At 49.2% G+C, this 17,936-nt stretch overlaps 1 protein-coding gene and 1 pseudogene across 1 annotated transcript in view; one reads left to right on the forward strand and one right to left on the reverse strand.

The window, feature by feature from the left end:
- TDRD9 (tudor domain containing 9) overlaps positions 1 to 17,936 on the reverse strand; it is a 101,197-nt gene that overhangs the window by 62,034 nt on the left and 21,227 nt on the right. Inside the window, exons 9-14 of the mRNA XM_088829868.1 lie at positions 16,974 to 17,138; positions 8,774 to 8,877; positions 5,383 to 5,447; positions 2,677 to 2,731; positions 2,442 to 2,526; positions 1,086 to 1,143 (exon numbers count right to left, since the gene is read on the reverse strand). Of these exons, the coding sequence (XP_088685994.1) occupies positions 1,086 to 1,143; positions 2,442 to 2,526; positions 2,677 to 2,731; positions 5,383 to 5,447; positions 8,774 to 8,877; positions 16,974 to 17,138 (532 nt within the window). The remainder of the gene's footprint in view (positions 1 to 1,085; positions 1,144 to 2,441; positions 2,527 to 2,676; positions 2,732 to 5,382; positions 5,448 to 8,773; positions 8,878 to 16,973; positions 17,139 to 17,936) is intronic.
- On the forward strand, positions 10,966 to 11,416 carry LOC148774468 (eukaryotic translation initiation factor 1 pseudogene; annotated as a pseudogene).

Consider the following 17,936-nt stretch of genomic DNA (forward strand, 5'->3'; position numbering starts at 1 on the left):
AATCCCCACACACGGACCCGCGGTCTGCCCATCTGAGGAGCAGCTTCCTGTCCTGCCCCTCGCCTAACGACCTGCCCTCCCTCCTGACCAAGCACAGGCCCCCAGCCCCTCTGCCCACTCCTCATCCCCCGGACACCCGCAGTCCACCTGGCGGCATGCGGTTACTCATCTCATCTGTCAGTGCCCGCCCACCCCCCCCATCAGGAGAACAGAGTCGTGCTGTGGTCTGGGCACAGACTGTCTCCCAGCCCCAGGACAGCCCACTGGCCTAGCCCCACACTGGTGCCCTATGGCTCCTCCACACTCAGGGCCCCCCAAGTCAAGCCCCCCTCAGCTGTCGCCTCCTCACAGAGGGGCCCCCCATGGCCCCAACTGAAAGGTCATCCCTGCCGATTAACGGTGACCCCGTTCTCTGAGTGATCTTCCTACGTAACGTCCACCTCGGCCTGGAACCACACACACAGTTTTACCCACTAATCGTCCCTCACCAGAAGACAACGTGTCTTGCCCATCCTGCAGGTCTCCCACCAAGAACACTGCCTGGCACGTGTCAGGCTCCCAAACTTTTGCTTGGCTGTGATGCTCGGCGCGCGGGATCTGGTTCCCCAATCAGGGACACACCCCTGCCCCCCGCACTGGGAGCGCAATCTGAACCACTGGACCACCAGGGAAGTCCCTCTGTCTCCCGAACATGAACCCACAGCCTCACAGAGTCATCAAGGACACACACGTGGATGCCCAGCCTCAGTGCCCACACCCCTGCACTGACACGGGGTCCTTCTCAACCACCCTCAGCAACAGGCAGGACTCGGGGTCCTCCCTGCAGCCACGATGTGCGGCAGGGCAGCCCCAACGCTCTGCTGCCCGCAGGCCCCGGCAGGCCCCGGGTCACTTCCTGCGTTAGTGACTGTGCCCAGAGGCTGCCCACGGAAGAACGCAGCTGCCCAGAGGGGAGCACGGAGTTGCACCCAGTTTCCTACAGGCTCTCCTCCAGATCAGGGAGGAGACAGTGAAGGGGAGGGGCCTCCCGAGGGACACACAGGCCACGACTGCCCTGGTCACGCTGGGGGAGATGGGGATCTCACCGTACTTGACGTCTGGAACCGTGATAGAACTCTCTGCAATGTTGGTGGACAGAATGATCTGGCAAACAAACAAAAAAGAGCAGTCTGACACACTCACACATATGGGAAGGCATCAGGCAAAGCAAAAATAAAGCAACTCAAAATCACTGAAAGGCAGAAACACTGGACTCAAATTTTAAAATCAGCCATTTTTCTATTTTACACAAAAGCCCACACTCGGTCAAGGGTTGCGGGGGTGAGGCGAGGAGGAGGAGTCAGTGCGGGGCCCGGGCCACTCACCCCACTCTCCTCACCTGCGACATGGGGGCCACAGCGGTGCGCGCCCTATCATTTGAGTGAGTAACACAAGGCTGACAGCCGCTCCCGGCCTGAGCCACGCGCTCCGTGAGCGTCAGCTCTCCCTGAAGCACCCGCGTCTGCTTACTGGATGCCGACCTGTGTCGGACCAGCAGCACCACAACGATTCAGGGACAGACAAACATTATCATAACTAACCTTCCTAACAGCTCTGCAAGGTGATTTTATTGCCTCTACTTTCAAACAGTAAAACTAAGCCTTGGAGAAGCGAGGTGCTCAAAGGCATACACCTACAAGGGACAGAGCCTCGAGTCATCTGTTCAATTCCACACGCATGCTCTTAACCCTACACCTCCATGTAAAGTTACAGCTTTCCCTGGTGGAATCTCTCTCAGGGGTCCAGCGGAGTCCTCAATGCACAGAAAACCAGGCTCGTGCACAAAGCAGGAGCATAAATGCAGTAGGCAAGAAACGGGGCAAAGACAGCTCTCCCTGACCCCAAATTCGGTAGCTCCAGGGGGTCTTGGAACTACCCAGGGGCACAGAGCGCAACAGACTAAAGGCAGAGGCCGGAAGGGCTGCAGCTCCTAAGAGCCCTGAGCTGCCGGCAAGGTCTAGGCCACCTCAGAGATGCAGAACCTTCTCCTGGAATCAAAGGGGCTGGGCTGCACGTTCAGGGTCCCTGAGGATGTGAAGCCACACTCGAAGGGCTGTGATAAGATAATCCCATCACCCACCCATAAAGGATTAAAGAAATGCTCTTAAGCAGGATCAAGAGTGTGGGCTCTGACCACAATCTCCAGGGCAGTGCCAGGGACAAGAGGCCCTGAGCCCACGAGAAACAACGCCCTGAGGCTGGGGAAATAACAAACCTTAGCAAACTGACTTACAAAACAAAGGCAAAATGAAATCATACACCTGGCTCATGGGCACACACTCGTGTAGGTGACTAACCACCAGCTACAGAGCCCGCCACCCGCTGGGCCGTCACGTTCCCATCAGCAGGGTCTCTGAGGAGAAGGCACTCAGAGCTCAGAACAGGTGCCCCAGCCGTCCTACCTTTCTGTACCCGGGCACCGGGCTTAAAAACACATTGTTCTGTTCCTCCAAAGTCACACTTGAATGGAGTGGATAGACCTGCAACCTAGAAAAGAAGTAAAAAAAGTAAAATGTCCACAAACGGAAAATATATGCGCAATGAGTAACTACTCACTAAGATAATTAAAACGATTCAGGGCAGAAACAACGCAACGCTTCACAAGGAGAACTATACAGGCTATCATTTTAAACACACCTTTTATGAACCATGTTTGTGAGAAGTCCGTGCATATAGTTTATTTCACCCAGACCTAGGGAAGAAAGACAGTGGAGGAGAAAAAAAGAAATTTGTATTCATTTCTAAAAAACAACCTTTAAGACGACATCTTTTTCAAAGATGACACTACCAATTCATTTTATTTGACTTTCTTATCCTCTTCCCTTGAATACATCAGTATTACAAGTGATAAGTCTGTAACATTGTGTTTGTTGGTGTTCAGTCACGGAGTCATGTCCAGCTCTCTGCAGCCCCAGGAGCTGCAGCGCGCCAGGCTCCCCTGTCCTTCACCGTCTCCTGGAGTTTGCTCAAACGCACGTCCACTGGGCCGGTGATGTCAGCCAACCGTCGCATCCTCTGCCGCTCTCTTCTCCTCCTGCCTCAGCCTTTCTCAGCATCAGGGTCTTTTCCAGTGAGCTGGCTCTACCAGTGACTCACAAATATAAGAAGAACCATATTCTTCCAATGTTTTCCTTTCCACAATGACTGCCTGTGACTGCTGGCCCTGTGAGTAATTTTACATTTCCTGCCCCCCTCCACTGGTTTTCCAAATGTCTTACATTAATTATGCAAAAACTTTTACAATCAAAAACTAATATTTAAAAAGTACTGGTCACAAAGATGTGCTACATCTTTTTTATTAGGTTCAGAAATGCTCATTGATATACATAAAGTTTGCATGTTATTTTGCCACATCCTGAATCATCAATATTTGAATCTCTATGGGTTGAACTCTGTGTCCCCCAAAAGATGTGGAAGCCCCAACCCAGTCCCTCAGAATGCGACTTTATTTGCAAATAAAGCATCACTGCAGATCTAATTAGTTAAGAGGAGGTCACACTGGAGAAGACTGGGCCTTTATTTCAACAGGACTAGTGTCCTCCTAAGAAGACACACACAGAGAGAATACTGTGTAACGACCAAGGCAGAAGAAGTATTACAGCCACGAGCCAAGAGGGGCAAAGACTGCCAGCCTGGAGAAGCAGGAAGAGGCAGGGCAGCAGTCCAGCCGGAGCCTCAGGGGGAGCAGGGCCCTGAGACACTTTGATTTTTACTTCCAGTCTCCATAAGAGCAAGAGAATAAGTGTCTGGCACTCTAAGCCTGCTGGTTTATAGCACTTTGTTACAGCAGCCCTAAAAACACTAACACAGAACCATTCCCAAAAGATCAATCAATGAAGTGAACATACTGTCAAACCTGAACTCACATAAACATGTAACAGAAAGACAGACTGAACTGTAAGTTGTCACTCGCAGACACCTTGTTCCGGCGACGTTTAGCAGCAAGAAAGCACGCACCTCGCATCCGGTGTGCTTAGGACTGCATGCCCTGGCTCCACTCTGGCCCTTTCTTCCCACAACGTTACACACACAGAAATCTCTGACAAATATTTATATGGGCAAATGCAGCTCCACACCACTGCCAGCTGATGGTTGTCTCCTGGATACAAAACTAAACCATATCAACCTAAGCAAATCATGATCAGCGCTTTCAACTCACATGTTGTATTCCAAAGTAAAATAAGTTACCTTTATTCATGCTTTTTGTTCTCCACCAAAATTAGCACAAATACCCACATGTTCTGTATATTACTTTCCAACAACAAAAAAATACATGAATTGTCATAAGGTTTCATCAAGCTATATCACTTGATTAAAAAATCATTATAAAAACATCATTTTGAAAAAGTACAATTTAACATAAATTAATCTTGTCAAATTAATAAAAGATGTTTGCTCCTTGGAAGAAAAGCTATGACAAACCTAAGACAGCATATTGAAAAGCAAAGACATTACTTTGCCAACAAAGGTCCACCTAGTCAAAGCTATGGTTTTTCTAGCACTCACGTATGGATGTGAGAGTTGGACCATAAAGAAAGCTGAGCACTGAAGGACTGATGCTTTTGAACTGTGGAGAAGCTCAAAACTGTTGGAGAAGACTCTTGAGGGTCCCTTGGACACCAAGGAGATCAAACCAGTCCATCCTAAAGGTTATCAACCCTGAATATTCATTGGAAGGACTGATGCTGAAGCTGAAGCTCCAATACGCTGGCCACCTGATGCGAAGAGCTGACTCATTGGAAAAGACCCTGATGCTGGGAAAGGCTGAAGGCAGCAGAAGGGGACAAGAGGATGAGACGGTTGGAGGGCATCGCAGACTCGATGGACATGAGTTTGAGCAGCTCCAGGAGATGGTGTGAAGGACGGGGAAGTCTGGCATGCTGTCGTCCATGGGGTTGCAAAGAGTCAGACACAACTGAGGGACTGAACTGAATTGCATATTGTCAAGCATCTTGAACAGATTATTTTCTCAAATACTGAAAAGAAAAGAACTCGAGGACTACTTTGATTATTTTCACGGTATTACAATAATGATGTTATTATTAAATAAGCTTTAAATACAGATGGATGACAATTACCTCAAAAATAGCAAACTTAACATAGCTGATTTTTTCCTGAAGGGGGTCAGACTGCCCTCAAAAATAACATTAAGCTCTTCATTACCAACGTTTTTAGCAACACAAAGGTTACAGTAAGAAGTCAAACTAAGAAGCCCATCCATTCCCATTCCCAGAGTCCAACAATAAACCCACACTCCCAATAACCACATTTCACCATATGTGCTGGACACAAACCGGCCTCCATCCCGAGCACGATTCCACACCACGGAAGGACGGCACTCACCCGGCAGAAACACCAGCACGCTGCTCCGCTCTGACACATACGGGGTGCCTGACCGGGTCTTGGCCCTGTTAACAGGTGAGGCGCACAAACATTAGTCAAGGTGAAGCAGCCGTGTTTTTTAGGGTCCTGGTAGTACAGGCTTCTAACCAGGAGAGGCTCTTACCTTCAGGCCACTCACGGCAACATTCTGTCCTTTACATAAGACAACACGGGGGCCCCAGGACGGGAGACACAGCCCAAAGCCCCACAGGGAACCAAGAGGCCTCCAGCCTCCTGACTACTTTCTCCCATTAAAACTCATCATCAGCAAAAGTCTTTGATGTTTAGTTACTGTAATCTAGACCCTCAAAACACAAAAGATTTAGAATATCTATTACAAACAAAACTTAAAACTTACAAGGAATCAAAACGATCACCGGAAAGCATTTTTATAGACCAAGATCTCAAACCACCCCCTCGCCTCCTGCCTCCATCAGCCCATCTACTTCGTGTGAACTCAGAAGCCTGATTCCTGCACAAACCCCCGTGGCCCGCTCGGGTGCCAGGCCTCCTCCACACAGGCCGGCACAGCAGTGAGACAGTCCGCTCCCTGCCCTGCTGACATCCCAGCTGGAGAGACCAACAAGAACAAGGAAGTGGGAACCTTCAGCTCGGCAATGAGACCGTGAGGGGAACAGGCAGGACCACAGAGCTGCAGCCACTGGATGACCCCCGACCTCGCCTCTTTCTCTGTGGCTACTATTCCCAGGAAAGGTGGGGACTGTGGCTTCTTGGTTTTTCCAAGAATTAAAAAAAAAAAAAAGATCAGAGTGGAAATTAATGAAATAGAGAAAGAAAAACAACAGGAAAACAAAAACCTAGCTCTGAAAAGACAAACTGACAAATCTACTACTTTGACCAAAGAAAAAGAGAGTCCAATTGCTACAATCAGAAATGAAAGAGGGCCTTCCCTGGTGGCGCGGTGGATAAGAATCCATCTGCCAATGCAGGGGACACAGGCGCGATCTCTGGTCTAGGAGGAGCCCATGCACACGGGGACTGAGCCCACCTGTAGCAACTCCTGAAGCCCGTGTGCCTGGAGCCTGTGCTCCACAGCGAGAGGAGCCTGCGCTCCACCTCCACAGTGAGAGAAGCCTGCGCTCCACAGCGAGAGAAGCCTGCGCTCCAGCTCCACAGCAAGAGAAGCCTGTGCTCCAGCTCCACAGCAAGAGAAGCCTGCGCTCCACAGCAAGAGAAGCCTGTGCTCCAGCTCCACAGCAAGAGAAGCCTGCGCTCCACAGCAAGAGAAGCCTGCGCTCACAACAGGAGCCCTGCTCTCCGCAACTAGAGAGCCTCAGCACAGCCACAAAGACCCCACAGCCAAAATAAAAAAGTGATTAATTAAACTGCTTTCTGTTAAAAAATAAATAAGGTCCTGCTATTAAAAAAAAAAAGAAATGAAAGAGAAGACATCACTGCTGACCTTACAGAAAGGAAAAGGACTGCAAAGGAGTACCGTAAACAACCAACAGCCAACAGATTAGAAATGGACACGAAATGGACACAGCCCTACAAGACACGCACTGCTGAGACTGACCAGAGGAGAACAGACAATCTGAACAGGTGACACCACTGGACAGAAAGCTGTTGGGCAGCACCACTCAGACTCCCTGAGTCCACAGAGCCTCACGTAGGTTCATGAAAAGGCAGCCACACCTCTTCACGGCAATCACACCGCACGATATCAAAGACCAGGAACGCAACTGAAGGTTAACCAGGCAAAGACACATTGACCTACAAGGAACAGCTAAATTAAAAGGTTCTCACCATAATAAGAGAAGCCAGAAGATTGTGGGAAATATCATAAAATATTTGAGAGAACAATAAAAATGGGTGCATTTGATATACGTAAATTACATATCAATAAAGTTAAACTAAAAAATTAGGAAAAGTACAAGTAAGGAGAGAAACAGCCACCAAACTTTACACTCAACAAAGCTGCGTCTCTCAAATGCAAGTGAGACACTGTCAGCCACGCGAACGCTGAGGAGGCTTACCAGCAGACTCAGGCTTCTGAAGGGCGTGCTGTGGGAGGAATGGAACAATCCAAGAGAGTCTAAGATCAAAGAATGATGCATAAAATGACATGCATCTGAGTAAATGTAAACATACTGATTATATGAAAATAACAAAAACCGTGGCAGCTTAAAAACAGTTAGATTAGTCCTCGTTTGCACGTAAGCTGTACTTTCCAACTTGGGTATCAAGCACTGCTCAAGGCCCAACGCACACGTGGTCCTGGCACGTCCCTGGCCCCGTCGCTGGGTCAGCGGAGGAGTCAGGACCCAGACAGGCACACGTGCAGTGTTGGCAAGAAATCTGTTCTGAAGGCACGGAACGCAGCTGCCTCCCTCCCGGCATCCTTGGGTAAGAAGGCAGGGCAACAATACCATGATACTTACTGCACATTTACATCACACCATCACCAACTCAAAGAAGAGAAGTACCACGTCTGTGCGCGCCTAGAGTCTACAGAGAACAGCCTTCCCAGAAGTCGAGGGCTGGTTACCATGAGGACGTGGAATCTATATTCTGCTTGCTGTTCAGTTCCATTCAGTTCAGTTCAGTCGCTCAGTCGTGTCTGACTTTTTGCGACCCCATGAATCACAGCAGGCCAGGCCTCCCTGTCCATCACCAATTCCCGGAGTTCACTCAAACTCATGTCTATCGAGTCGGTGATGCCATCCAGCCATCTCATTCTCTGTCGTCCCCTTCTCCTCCCGCCCACAATCCCTCCCAGTATCAGAGTCTTTTCCAGTGAGTTCAACTCGTCGCATGAGGTGGCCAAAGGACTGGAGTTTCAGCTTTAGCATCAGTCCTTCCAATGAACACCCAGGACTGATCTCCTCTAGAATGCAGTGTAATATCGTGAAAGACTAACCACACCTGTAACCTAAAACTGCCCTTATGGGAAAGTACCTTCTAGGTTTCAAAGAGCCAGTCAACGAACAAGCGTCTGGGTGATAATGGGCAACTGCTTAGAATCAGGAATAGAGCTTTAGGATAAATGGAATCAAAGGCAAAGAAAGCACTCAACAGTCTCTCCCACAGCGGTCCTGCAAGTTTCACCTCGGGACTGTGCAGGGCATGACTTCTGCATGTCTATCTTCAGGCTACAGTTTCCAGCTTAAAACCTGTCAGCCCTAAAACCATACTTAGTATGTTTTTAACTACTTTAAAATAGAAATTTCCATTAAAACATTTGTTAGACACTAACTTTAATTTTTAAAATATATAGAGTGACCACCGAAAAGATATCTATAGTTAATATTATAAAAACACTAAAATGCTTCAAAATGAACAAAGACTTCCCAATCCCATTGAAGCTCACTGCCCACAGAGGATCTCTTACCCACTCTCCTTCATGTCCAAGTCATCAAACATCTGAACCAGGGAGATGGCAACCTCATAGACAGCCCTGGTTATCGCTGGCTCCTCCAGGAGGTGAGGAGAAAGCTAGAAAGAGAAAGAAGGGAAGCTGGAACACCAAAGAGGCTCACCAAGGGAACTCGTAACAAATCCCCCAAATGAACATGGTATCGCTGGCAGCCAGGATCCGGGCGCCTGCTAAACAACAAGCCCCCGACATCCAGTCCCCACCAGCGCCGCCCTGACCCGTCGCTGGGGCAGCGGAGCAGTCAGGGTGCACACAGGCAGAAGTCACACGTCGGGCAGGACACCTGTTTTGAAGACATGGAAAAGGTGCTCCAAACGCCTGTGGAGCCAGGGGGAGCTTCCCCTTCCCTCTGTCAAGCCCGCCCTTGAGAGCCGAGGACTGAGCCCCCCGGGAAGACCACCAGAGCCAGGGAAAGGCAGCAGGCCATCTGCACCTGCGACAGCAGCTGCGTCATATCACAGCCACCAAGGCTCTGCGGGGGCGACTAGACTACTTTCAGTTGGGTGTGAACAACAGTCAGGGAGCCCCGTTACTTTAAAATCGCCCTTCGGGTGGCCTCTCTGGAACACTGCGGTTCAGCCATACCCACCACTCCCTGGTAAGGTCAGGACCACCAGTCTGAGCTGACAGCATTCACGTGACACAGGCCGTCACTGGGAGCGCATCTCCCTAGAATATCCACCGTTACATCATATCAGTTTCCATAAAATCTATTTTATAGCCACACCGCAGTTTTTCACCAAGAATAAGAAGGCTCTTCTGTTTAATAATTGCACTTATCAAGTACTGGATAAAAGACACAGCATTTCTTTGTGTGCAGAACACATCAGAAAAAGGCTTCAGGAGAAGTTAGCTACAAATACAAACCTTCTTCCAATTTTTAGAGTAAATTAAGTCAATTATTCCTTAAATTATCTGTTTCATTATTACAATTCTACTAGTGTAAGTATGACAAATTAACTCTGTTTAGTCAATTAACTCTGAACACACCCTCCTGACATTTAACCTTCACCTTCAGCAACCTTCTGCTGTACCAGTCACCAGCGCTGACCACACAACCACACGGAAAAGGCACAGGGAACAGGCACACTCGTCACAGCCGCCAAGGGTAACATCCGCCCCCGTCGAGAGCTGTTCTCCTACAAACAAGCTGCGGGAACACATGACGCTGGTTCACGAGGTTTCACTGAGTTCTGGAATCCAAGCCCAGAGAACACCCTGTGAGCACCTGCTAAGACACCAAAGGACTGCCTTCTGCAAGCCCGTGTGACACAGGTGACAAGGCCACACGCGGCCACAGCACTGACCCAGCTGCTGAGCCCACCACGGCCTCCGTGTGCACAAAGGAAACCCAGGGAAGACACGGCCGCCGGGCCTCCTGCTCCTGCAAGCCCAGTGCAGGCAGGCGGGCACGGGGCACCGCGGAGGGCGAGCGTGGATGCTCACACAGGTGCAGCCGGGCGACTCCATCTGCCCCCCCACCACCGCATTCCTGGACCAGGACCCTCGGCAGAGTGGGGCAGAAGCACCCGTGTCTCTGTCCCCAGCTGAGGTCCCTGAGCGTCTGCCTCCACCTGAGACGGCCTCACCCAGGCCTAGGCGGCTCCTCGAGGAGGAGAGCGGGGCTCCTGTGAGAGACAGACTGAGCAGGTGGGGATCCAGATGGACGGGGCAGAATATGGACAGGGGAGGCTCTGACTTTACCCTGGCTCACGCCATCCTGCCAAAATGACAAAAACAACACAATGATCTCTGTTCGTTTCCAAGGCAAACCATTCAGGATCACGGTAAACCAAGTCTGTGCCCCAACCACTAATGCTGAAGCCGAACGATTCCATGAGGAGCTATAAGACTGTCTAGAACTAACACCAAAAAAAAGCATGTTCTTTTCCTCACAGGGGACTGGAATGGAAAAGAAGGAAGTCAGAGATACCTGGAGTAACAGGCAAGTTTGAGCTTGAAGCACAAAATGAAGCAGGGCAAAGGCTAACAGAGTTTTGCCAAGAGAACACACAGGTCACCCCAGTCACTGAGCCGCCGCCGAGGACTCAGCAGCCTCCCCCTTGAGCCCCCTCGCTTCCCGACGCTCTGTCCCCCCTGCCCACCTTCTCCCGCCGCAGCCTTCCGCAGGCCATTTCCATCGAGGAAAAGGAATCGTACCGTATGTCCGCTATCCAGAACCTCCACTCTTTCGACCCCTTTGCTGATGCAAGTAAGGGTGATGATCTGCTTCCTGCTGGCACTGAGGATTATATCCATATAAGAATTCAACAGAGAAACGGCAGGAAGACCCTTACTACTGTCCAAGGGATCGCTGATGATTACGATAAAAAGACACTAGTGAAGGCGTTTAAAAAGAAATTTGCCTGCAATGGTACTGTAATTGAGCATCCAGAATATGGAGAAGTAATTCAGCTACAGGGTGACCAGCGCAAGAACATATGCCAGTTCCTGGTGGAGACTGGACTGGCTAAGGACGACCAGCTGAAGGTTCATGGGTTTTAAGTGCTTTTGGCTCACTGAAGCTTAAGTGAGGATTTCCTTGCAATGAGTAGAATTTCCCTTCTGTCCCTTGTCACGAGTTTAAAAACCTCACAGCTTGTATAATGTAACCACTTTGGGTCTGCTTTTAACTTGGACTAGTGTAACTCCTTCATGCAATAAACTGAAAAGAGCCATAAAAAAAAAAAAAAGAACACACAGGTCACATAGCAAACACCGTTTTCCAACAACACAAGAGATGACTGTACCTGGACATGAACAGATGGTCAATATGGAAATCAGACTGATTATATTCTTTGAGCCAAAGATGGAGAAGCTCTATACAGTCAGCAAAAACAAGACTGGGAGCTGACTGTCACTCAGATCAGTTCAGTCGCTCAGTTGTGTCCGACTCTCTGCAAACTCATGAACAACAGCACGCCAGGCCTCCTTGTCCATCACCAACTCCTGAGTCCACCCAAACCCATGTCCATCGAGTCGGTGATGCCATCCAACCATCTCATCCTCTGTCGTCCCCTTCTCCTGCCCTCAGTCTTTCCCAGCATCAGGGGCTTTTCCAATGTCTCAGCTCTTCGCATCAGGTGGCCAAAGTACTGGAGTTTCAGCATCATTTCTCCCAGTGAATATTCAGGATTGATTTCCTTTAGGCGGGAGGAGAAGGGGACAACAGAGGATGAAATGGTTGGATGGCATCGCCGACTCAATGGACGCTGAGTGTAAGGAAGCTTGGGAGAGGGTGAGTAACAGGGAAGCACGCTCCTCCCGAATCCCCTCAGTGGCCTAAGCTGTGCCTCCGGGCGGCAGGCGTCCTCCAGAGGGAACCCACGGCAGGCCCAGGAAGTGGGGCCCACTCTGCTTCTGGCCCAGCACGGTGGCCACGGCTCACCTCACGGCACGGCTACATTCACGAACGTCCTGGGGCGGGGCTCTAAGATACACGGTGCCAACGGCAGCAAGAATCGGAGTGGAGGTCAGGCGATGCAGGCCTGAGTGCTCCGGACCTCACTAGGCGGGCACGAGAGATGCTAGCGAATCGGGCGTGGTGCCAAGTAAGCAATGAGAGCTGGGTCTGGCAAAAGCTGTGAGCAGCAGGGCTCCGAATGAAGGGGTTTTCTAAGATGAGGGACTCGGTGCTCTTCAAACGTGGACAGGATGCTGGGAAAGTGTGGGAAGCAGGGCAGTGGATAAGCTGAGGCCCCGAGGGGGTGGGAAGGGATGGGACTGACACGCGGTGGAGAGGCTGCCACCCCGGGAGCAGGGGGGCTGTACTCCCTGGCTGTGCGGTCTACGTGGGACCACACAGCGAGTGGCCACGACAGCACCAGGCATCTCGGGGAGAAGACCGTGTTAACACAGGTCCTCTGACTCCAAGGGTTAGAAGAGAAGCTACACAGAGCACGTAAACATTAACCCACAGTTACGCCTCGCGTGTCCGTCCACTGAAACGGTGACTGACAGCGACCAGGGGGTGTGAGCGTGGCCGGGCCCAGCGTCCTCCCAGCAGCGCGCGACCCGCCAGCCCGCCGGGGCTCACGCCTGTGTCCAGGCCTGACCCCTCCTCAGCACGACCAAGAGCAATCGACAGGAGCTAGTGAGACTGTGGTCAGCTGAAGAGAGTGTAAAGCATGCCTACTCGTATTCCAGGACGGGTCAGACAAGGCACAGTGTTCAAACGTTATAAATATGGGTGTTTTCCCTCCACCCTGAATACAGGATGCATTAAGAGACTCGTTTCCAACCACAGACCAGTAAGAAAAGGGGAGAATGTCCCCCTTACTCTGTTCTACCTTGGGGTGGGGGTGACACACAATAAGCAAACCAGCAAACCTAGTGTGCACATACACACACACACGGAAAAAGAAAACAGACGAAGGAAAGGAGGGGAGAGAAACATTACGGGGAGAAGCCTGGTAAGACCGCCTCGGCCAGGAGGTCAGGGTCCTATCACCAGTGATGAGTCGTGCCCTGGTCACCGTGTGACAGAACCGCACTTGACCCTGCGGCCCTCCGCCCCGAGGCTCACAATGAAGCCCGTCTGATGGGAAAATTACCTGAAAACCTCCAACAGTGGGGCATGCCATCAGATACCTAGCTGCCACTCCTACATCATCAAGGTCATCAAAAACAAGAGAAGTCTGAGAAACTGCCAGAGCCCTGTGGAGCCTAAGGAGACATGACAGCTAAATGAACCCAATGTGGGATCCTGGAGCAGAAAAAGAACATTGGGAAAACGAGTGAACTCCAAACAAGTCAAGTTTGGCTCACAGTGATCCACCATGTCAGTTTATCGTTCTGACAAGTTCAGGGTTTGTGTGAAGCTCTGCAAAGCAAATGTTTCCTGTACACTCTGGGTAATGGATACCCAGGTTCGGACTACAAAATTCTTTCAACTTATCTGTTTTGAAATACTGTCGTTTTAAAAGTTGGAAGAAAACAGTGCTACATTCTAATGGTCATCACTGGCCTCCCTTTGACATAATCAGATTTGACAAAACTCATCTTCCAATAGTAGGTGAGCCCTAGTCTGCCAACTCACTGTAGTAGAGACCACTTACTGTGACACTGCAGAAGCTTTTCGCAGAAGTCAAACTCCTCCAGAGGGCGACTTGGCAGCTTCCATCAAAATTCCAAATGCATACACATCCTTTGAGCCACTTCCAGGAACTTAATACTTCAGGAGGGCACATCCTACACAGGGTTCCACAGAAGCAGTGTTTTACCCCCGTCCCAGGGATGTCCGGGCTGTCACAAAGAGGGTTGAGGTAGGAAGAGCCCTGGTGGGCCCACCTGCATCTAGTGGGTCAGGCCAGCAAACATCCTGCGATGCAGAGGGCGGCCCTCGCCATTCAGAATTACCTGGCCCAAAACGGCAGCTGTGCTGTGGCTAAGGAACCCTGGTCTACAAGACACACTTTCAGATGTGCAAAGACGTTCTCTCTGGCACTGGTTTTAATAAGAAAAGAGCAGAAACACTGGAAATTACTTAAATGAAGATCAGTCAGTTCAGTTCAGTCGCTCAATCATATCCGACTCTGCGACCCCATGAACCGCAGCACGCCAGGCCTCCGTGTCCATCACCAACTCCCGGAGTTCACTCAGACTCATGTCCATCGAGTCGGTGATGCCATCTAGCCATCTCATTCTGTGTCGTCCCCTTCTCCTCCTGCCCACAATCCCTCCCAGCATCAGAGTCTTTTCCAGTGAGTCAAGTCGTCGCATGAGGTGGCCAAAGGATTGCAGTTTCAGCTTTAGCATCAGTCCCTCCAATGAACACCCAGGATTGATCTCCTTGAGGATGGACTGTTTGGATCTCCTTGCAGTATAAGGGACTCTCAAGAGTCTTCTCCAGCACCACAATTCAAAAGCATCAATTCTTCGGCAATCAGCTTTCTTCACAGTCCAACTCTCACATCCATACATGACCACGGGAAAAACCATAGCCTTGACTAGACGGACCTTAGTTGACAAAGTAATGTCTCTGCTCTTTAATGTGCTATCTAGGTTGGTCACAACTTTCCTTCCAAGGAGTAAGCATCTTTTAATTTCCTGGCTGCAATCAGCATCCGCAGTGATCTTTAATAAATGCACCTCAGTGTTCACAGCAGCACTACTCACAATAGCCAAATCATGGAAGCCGCCTAAGTGTCCATCAGCAGACAAAGAGACAAGGAAGGTGTGACACACACACACGACGGCCTATTTCTCGGGCACAGAAAAGAACGAAATGATGGCATTTTCAGAAACGCAGATGAACCTAGAGATTTTCACACAAGCGAAGTCAGTCACAAAGGGAAAGACGAGCATCACGACCTCACTCACAGCATCTAAAACGTGACATAAACGAACTTATTTACAAACCAGAGCCCGACTCACAGACACGGAAAACAAACGCATGGTCACCAAAGGGGAAATGTGTGGGGGGATAAACTAGGAGCGTGGGGTCAGCAGACACAAACCGCCACACACAGAGTGAACCACTGGGTCCTAGCGCAGAGCGCGGGGAACTGTGGTCAGTATCCTGTAAAGTGACTTAGCAGCAGCAGCAGCAGCATCCTGTAACAAACCACAGTGGAAGAGAATACGAAAAAGAATATACATACACACATATACGGAACGCCTGCATTCACATGCATACATCTTTGCACGTGTGAAAGCATATGTTATAGGCCAGGGTTTCTTTTTTTTAATATAAATTTATTTTAATTGGAGGCTAATTACTTTACAATATTGTATTGGTTTTGCCATACATTGACATGAATCTGCCCCGGGTGTACATATGCTCCCCATCCTGAACGCCCCTCCCACCTCCCTCCCCATCCCATCCCTCTGGGTCATCCCAGTGCACCAGCCCCGAGCACCCTGTATCATGCATTGAACCTAGACTGGTGATTTGTTTCACATATGATAATATACATGTTTCAGTGGCATTCCCCCAAATCATCCCACCCTCGCCCTCTCCCACAGACTCCAAAAGACTGTTCTATACACCTGTGTCTCTTTTGCTGTCTCATATACAGGGTTATCATTACCATCTTTCTAAATTCCATACATATGTGTTAGTATACTGTATTGGTGTTTTTCTTTCTAGCTTACTTCACTCTGTATAACAGGCTCCAGTTTCATCCACCTCCTTAGAACTGATTCAAATGCATTATTTTTAATGGCTGAGTAATACTCCGTTGTGTATATGTACCACAGCTTTCTTATCCATTCATCTGCTGATGGACAGGCCAGGGTTTCTTTACAATATTGTAAATCAACTATACTTCAGTAAATAAAAAAATATAGTCACATAAAAGAATGCTATACAGCTCTAAGAAGAGAATGAAGAAATCATATAATGATATGTAAAAAATGTACAAAGTTAAGTGAAAAACAGCAAGATGCACATAGAATAAAATCATCCCATAAAAAAGAAAAACAACACAGCCATGACTGCGTCTATAGGCGAGAAAATCTAATGGAAGGATCCCAAGGAAGGCTGACAAGTGTGTAGATCTTATTGGCAGCAGAAGACAGGAGCAGGAAGGAGCTGCTTCACACCTGCAACACTCCGATCTTCCAATTCTATGACTGTATAACTCACACGAAAACAACCGAAAAGCACCTGCAGCTTCTCGTAAGAGCAGGAAGGAGCTGCTTCACACCTGCAAACACTCCGATCCTCCAATTCTGTGACTGTATAACCCACACGAAAACCCATAAAGTGCCTGCAGCTTCTCGTAGGAACAGATCATTGTGCACAGTCCCCACATCGCGCTCTTCACTTGCTTTACAGCTTATCCTTAAGCTTATTCTACAGCTTAACACAGCTTATCCTAGAAAATTTAACTGAAATAAACTTACCACCCACCCCCAGCTGAATCTACGATTTTGCAGTGAATCAAACTCCTACATTTTATTATTCAATGAAGTAAAACCAGTCCGAATAATTTTCACCAGGACATACAACGTGAGGGTTTATTACGCTCACAGTTTATGACAACAAACCCAGCCATTTCCTTCCTCTTATTCTTCTCCAGGCCCATTCCACACCATTGCCCTGCTCCAATTTTAAGCTCCAATGGAGGTTTGCAATTGTAGCTAATGAATGCAGATTTGATCAAATACAAAAGTACATTCACTGTAAAAGAAACAACGTGTTCCAACGTACCCTGCTGTGATGAATGTGCTCCAAATCATTAAGATAATACTCCTCAATTGAAAACGGCTTTCCTTCCACTTCAAAAACAAACGCTGGGTTCATCTTGTTCTGAACAGGAACAGCAAAGTAATCTGCAAACTCTCTGCAGCTGATGGTGGCCGACATGAGGACAACCTGGGGGAGAAACCATCGAGACAGGCACAGTGATGGGGGGAACCAAAGACGCCAGAAGCCCAGGCTTCTCTCGTTCCAGTCATTTTCAAGACTTTAATTGAATACTGTGACTTGACCTCCAGTGCAATACAAATCATCACACTCTAAGGAATGCTCAGAGATGTCAACTTTTACAATTTCTCTTCACTTACTCTATCAAGTGAGAAACTACACTTCAATAAAGCTCAATTACAACCATTTACCTAAAAGGAACTTTGCATCAGAAAACTAATTTAGGACAAGGCAAGCTCTAGATGGTGTGTTCCAGAAAGCGGAGGGAGCAGAGCAGCAAGGGGAAGAAGACAAGGCAGCCAGGAAACGTTGACCCTCCGCAGAGAAACGGGAGGCGCCCGGCAACCAATCCCAACGAGCGGGACGGCAGAGGCTCGGGGACTCCCTGCAGGTTTCAGTTTTGCCAGAAAGCAAATCTGGGATGATATCCTGAAGAAGTCAGCCATGAAGGCCAGCAGCAGCATCCACAGCCCGCCAGCTGTGCCCTGGAGACGGCGGCAGCACTACGCAGGGCCTCCACCACCCACCAGGCTCCAAAATCCTAAGCAGGAGGCAGACACAGCTGTCTGCTGGCTGCCGACTACACTTCTGAAGTCTGTCTTTGCAGTAAAAACTTTACACAGACATTATTAATACATTTATTGGGCAGACAGAAAGTCTGTATTTCCCCTCTGATGTCAGATACAAAAGATCAAAACCCCACTGACCAAGTTCACTCAGAAGCCAGGTTCTGTGAGGCCCCGTGGG

Source organism: Moschus berezovskii, chromosome 21 (genome assembly GCF_049115385.1).
Source record: "Moschus berezovskii isolate FMDL1 chromosome 21, NW_MosBer_1.0, whole genome shotgun sequence".
NCBI classification, from domain to species: domain Eukaryota; kingdom Metazoa; phylum Chordata; class Mammalia; order Artiodactyla; family Moschidae; genus Moschus; species Moschus berezovskii.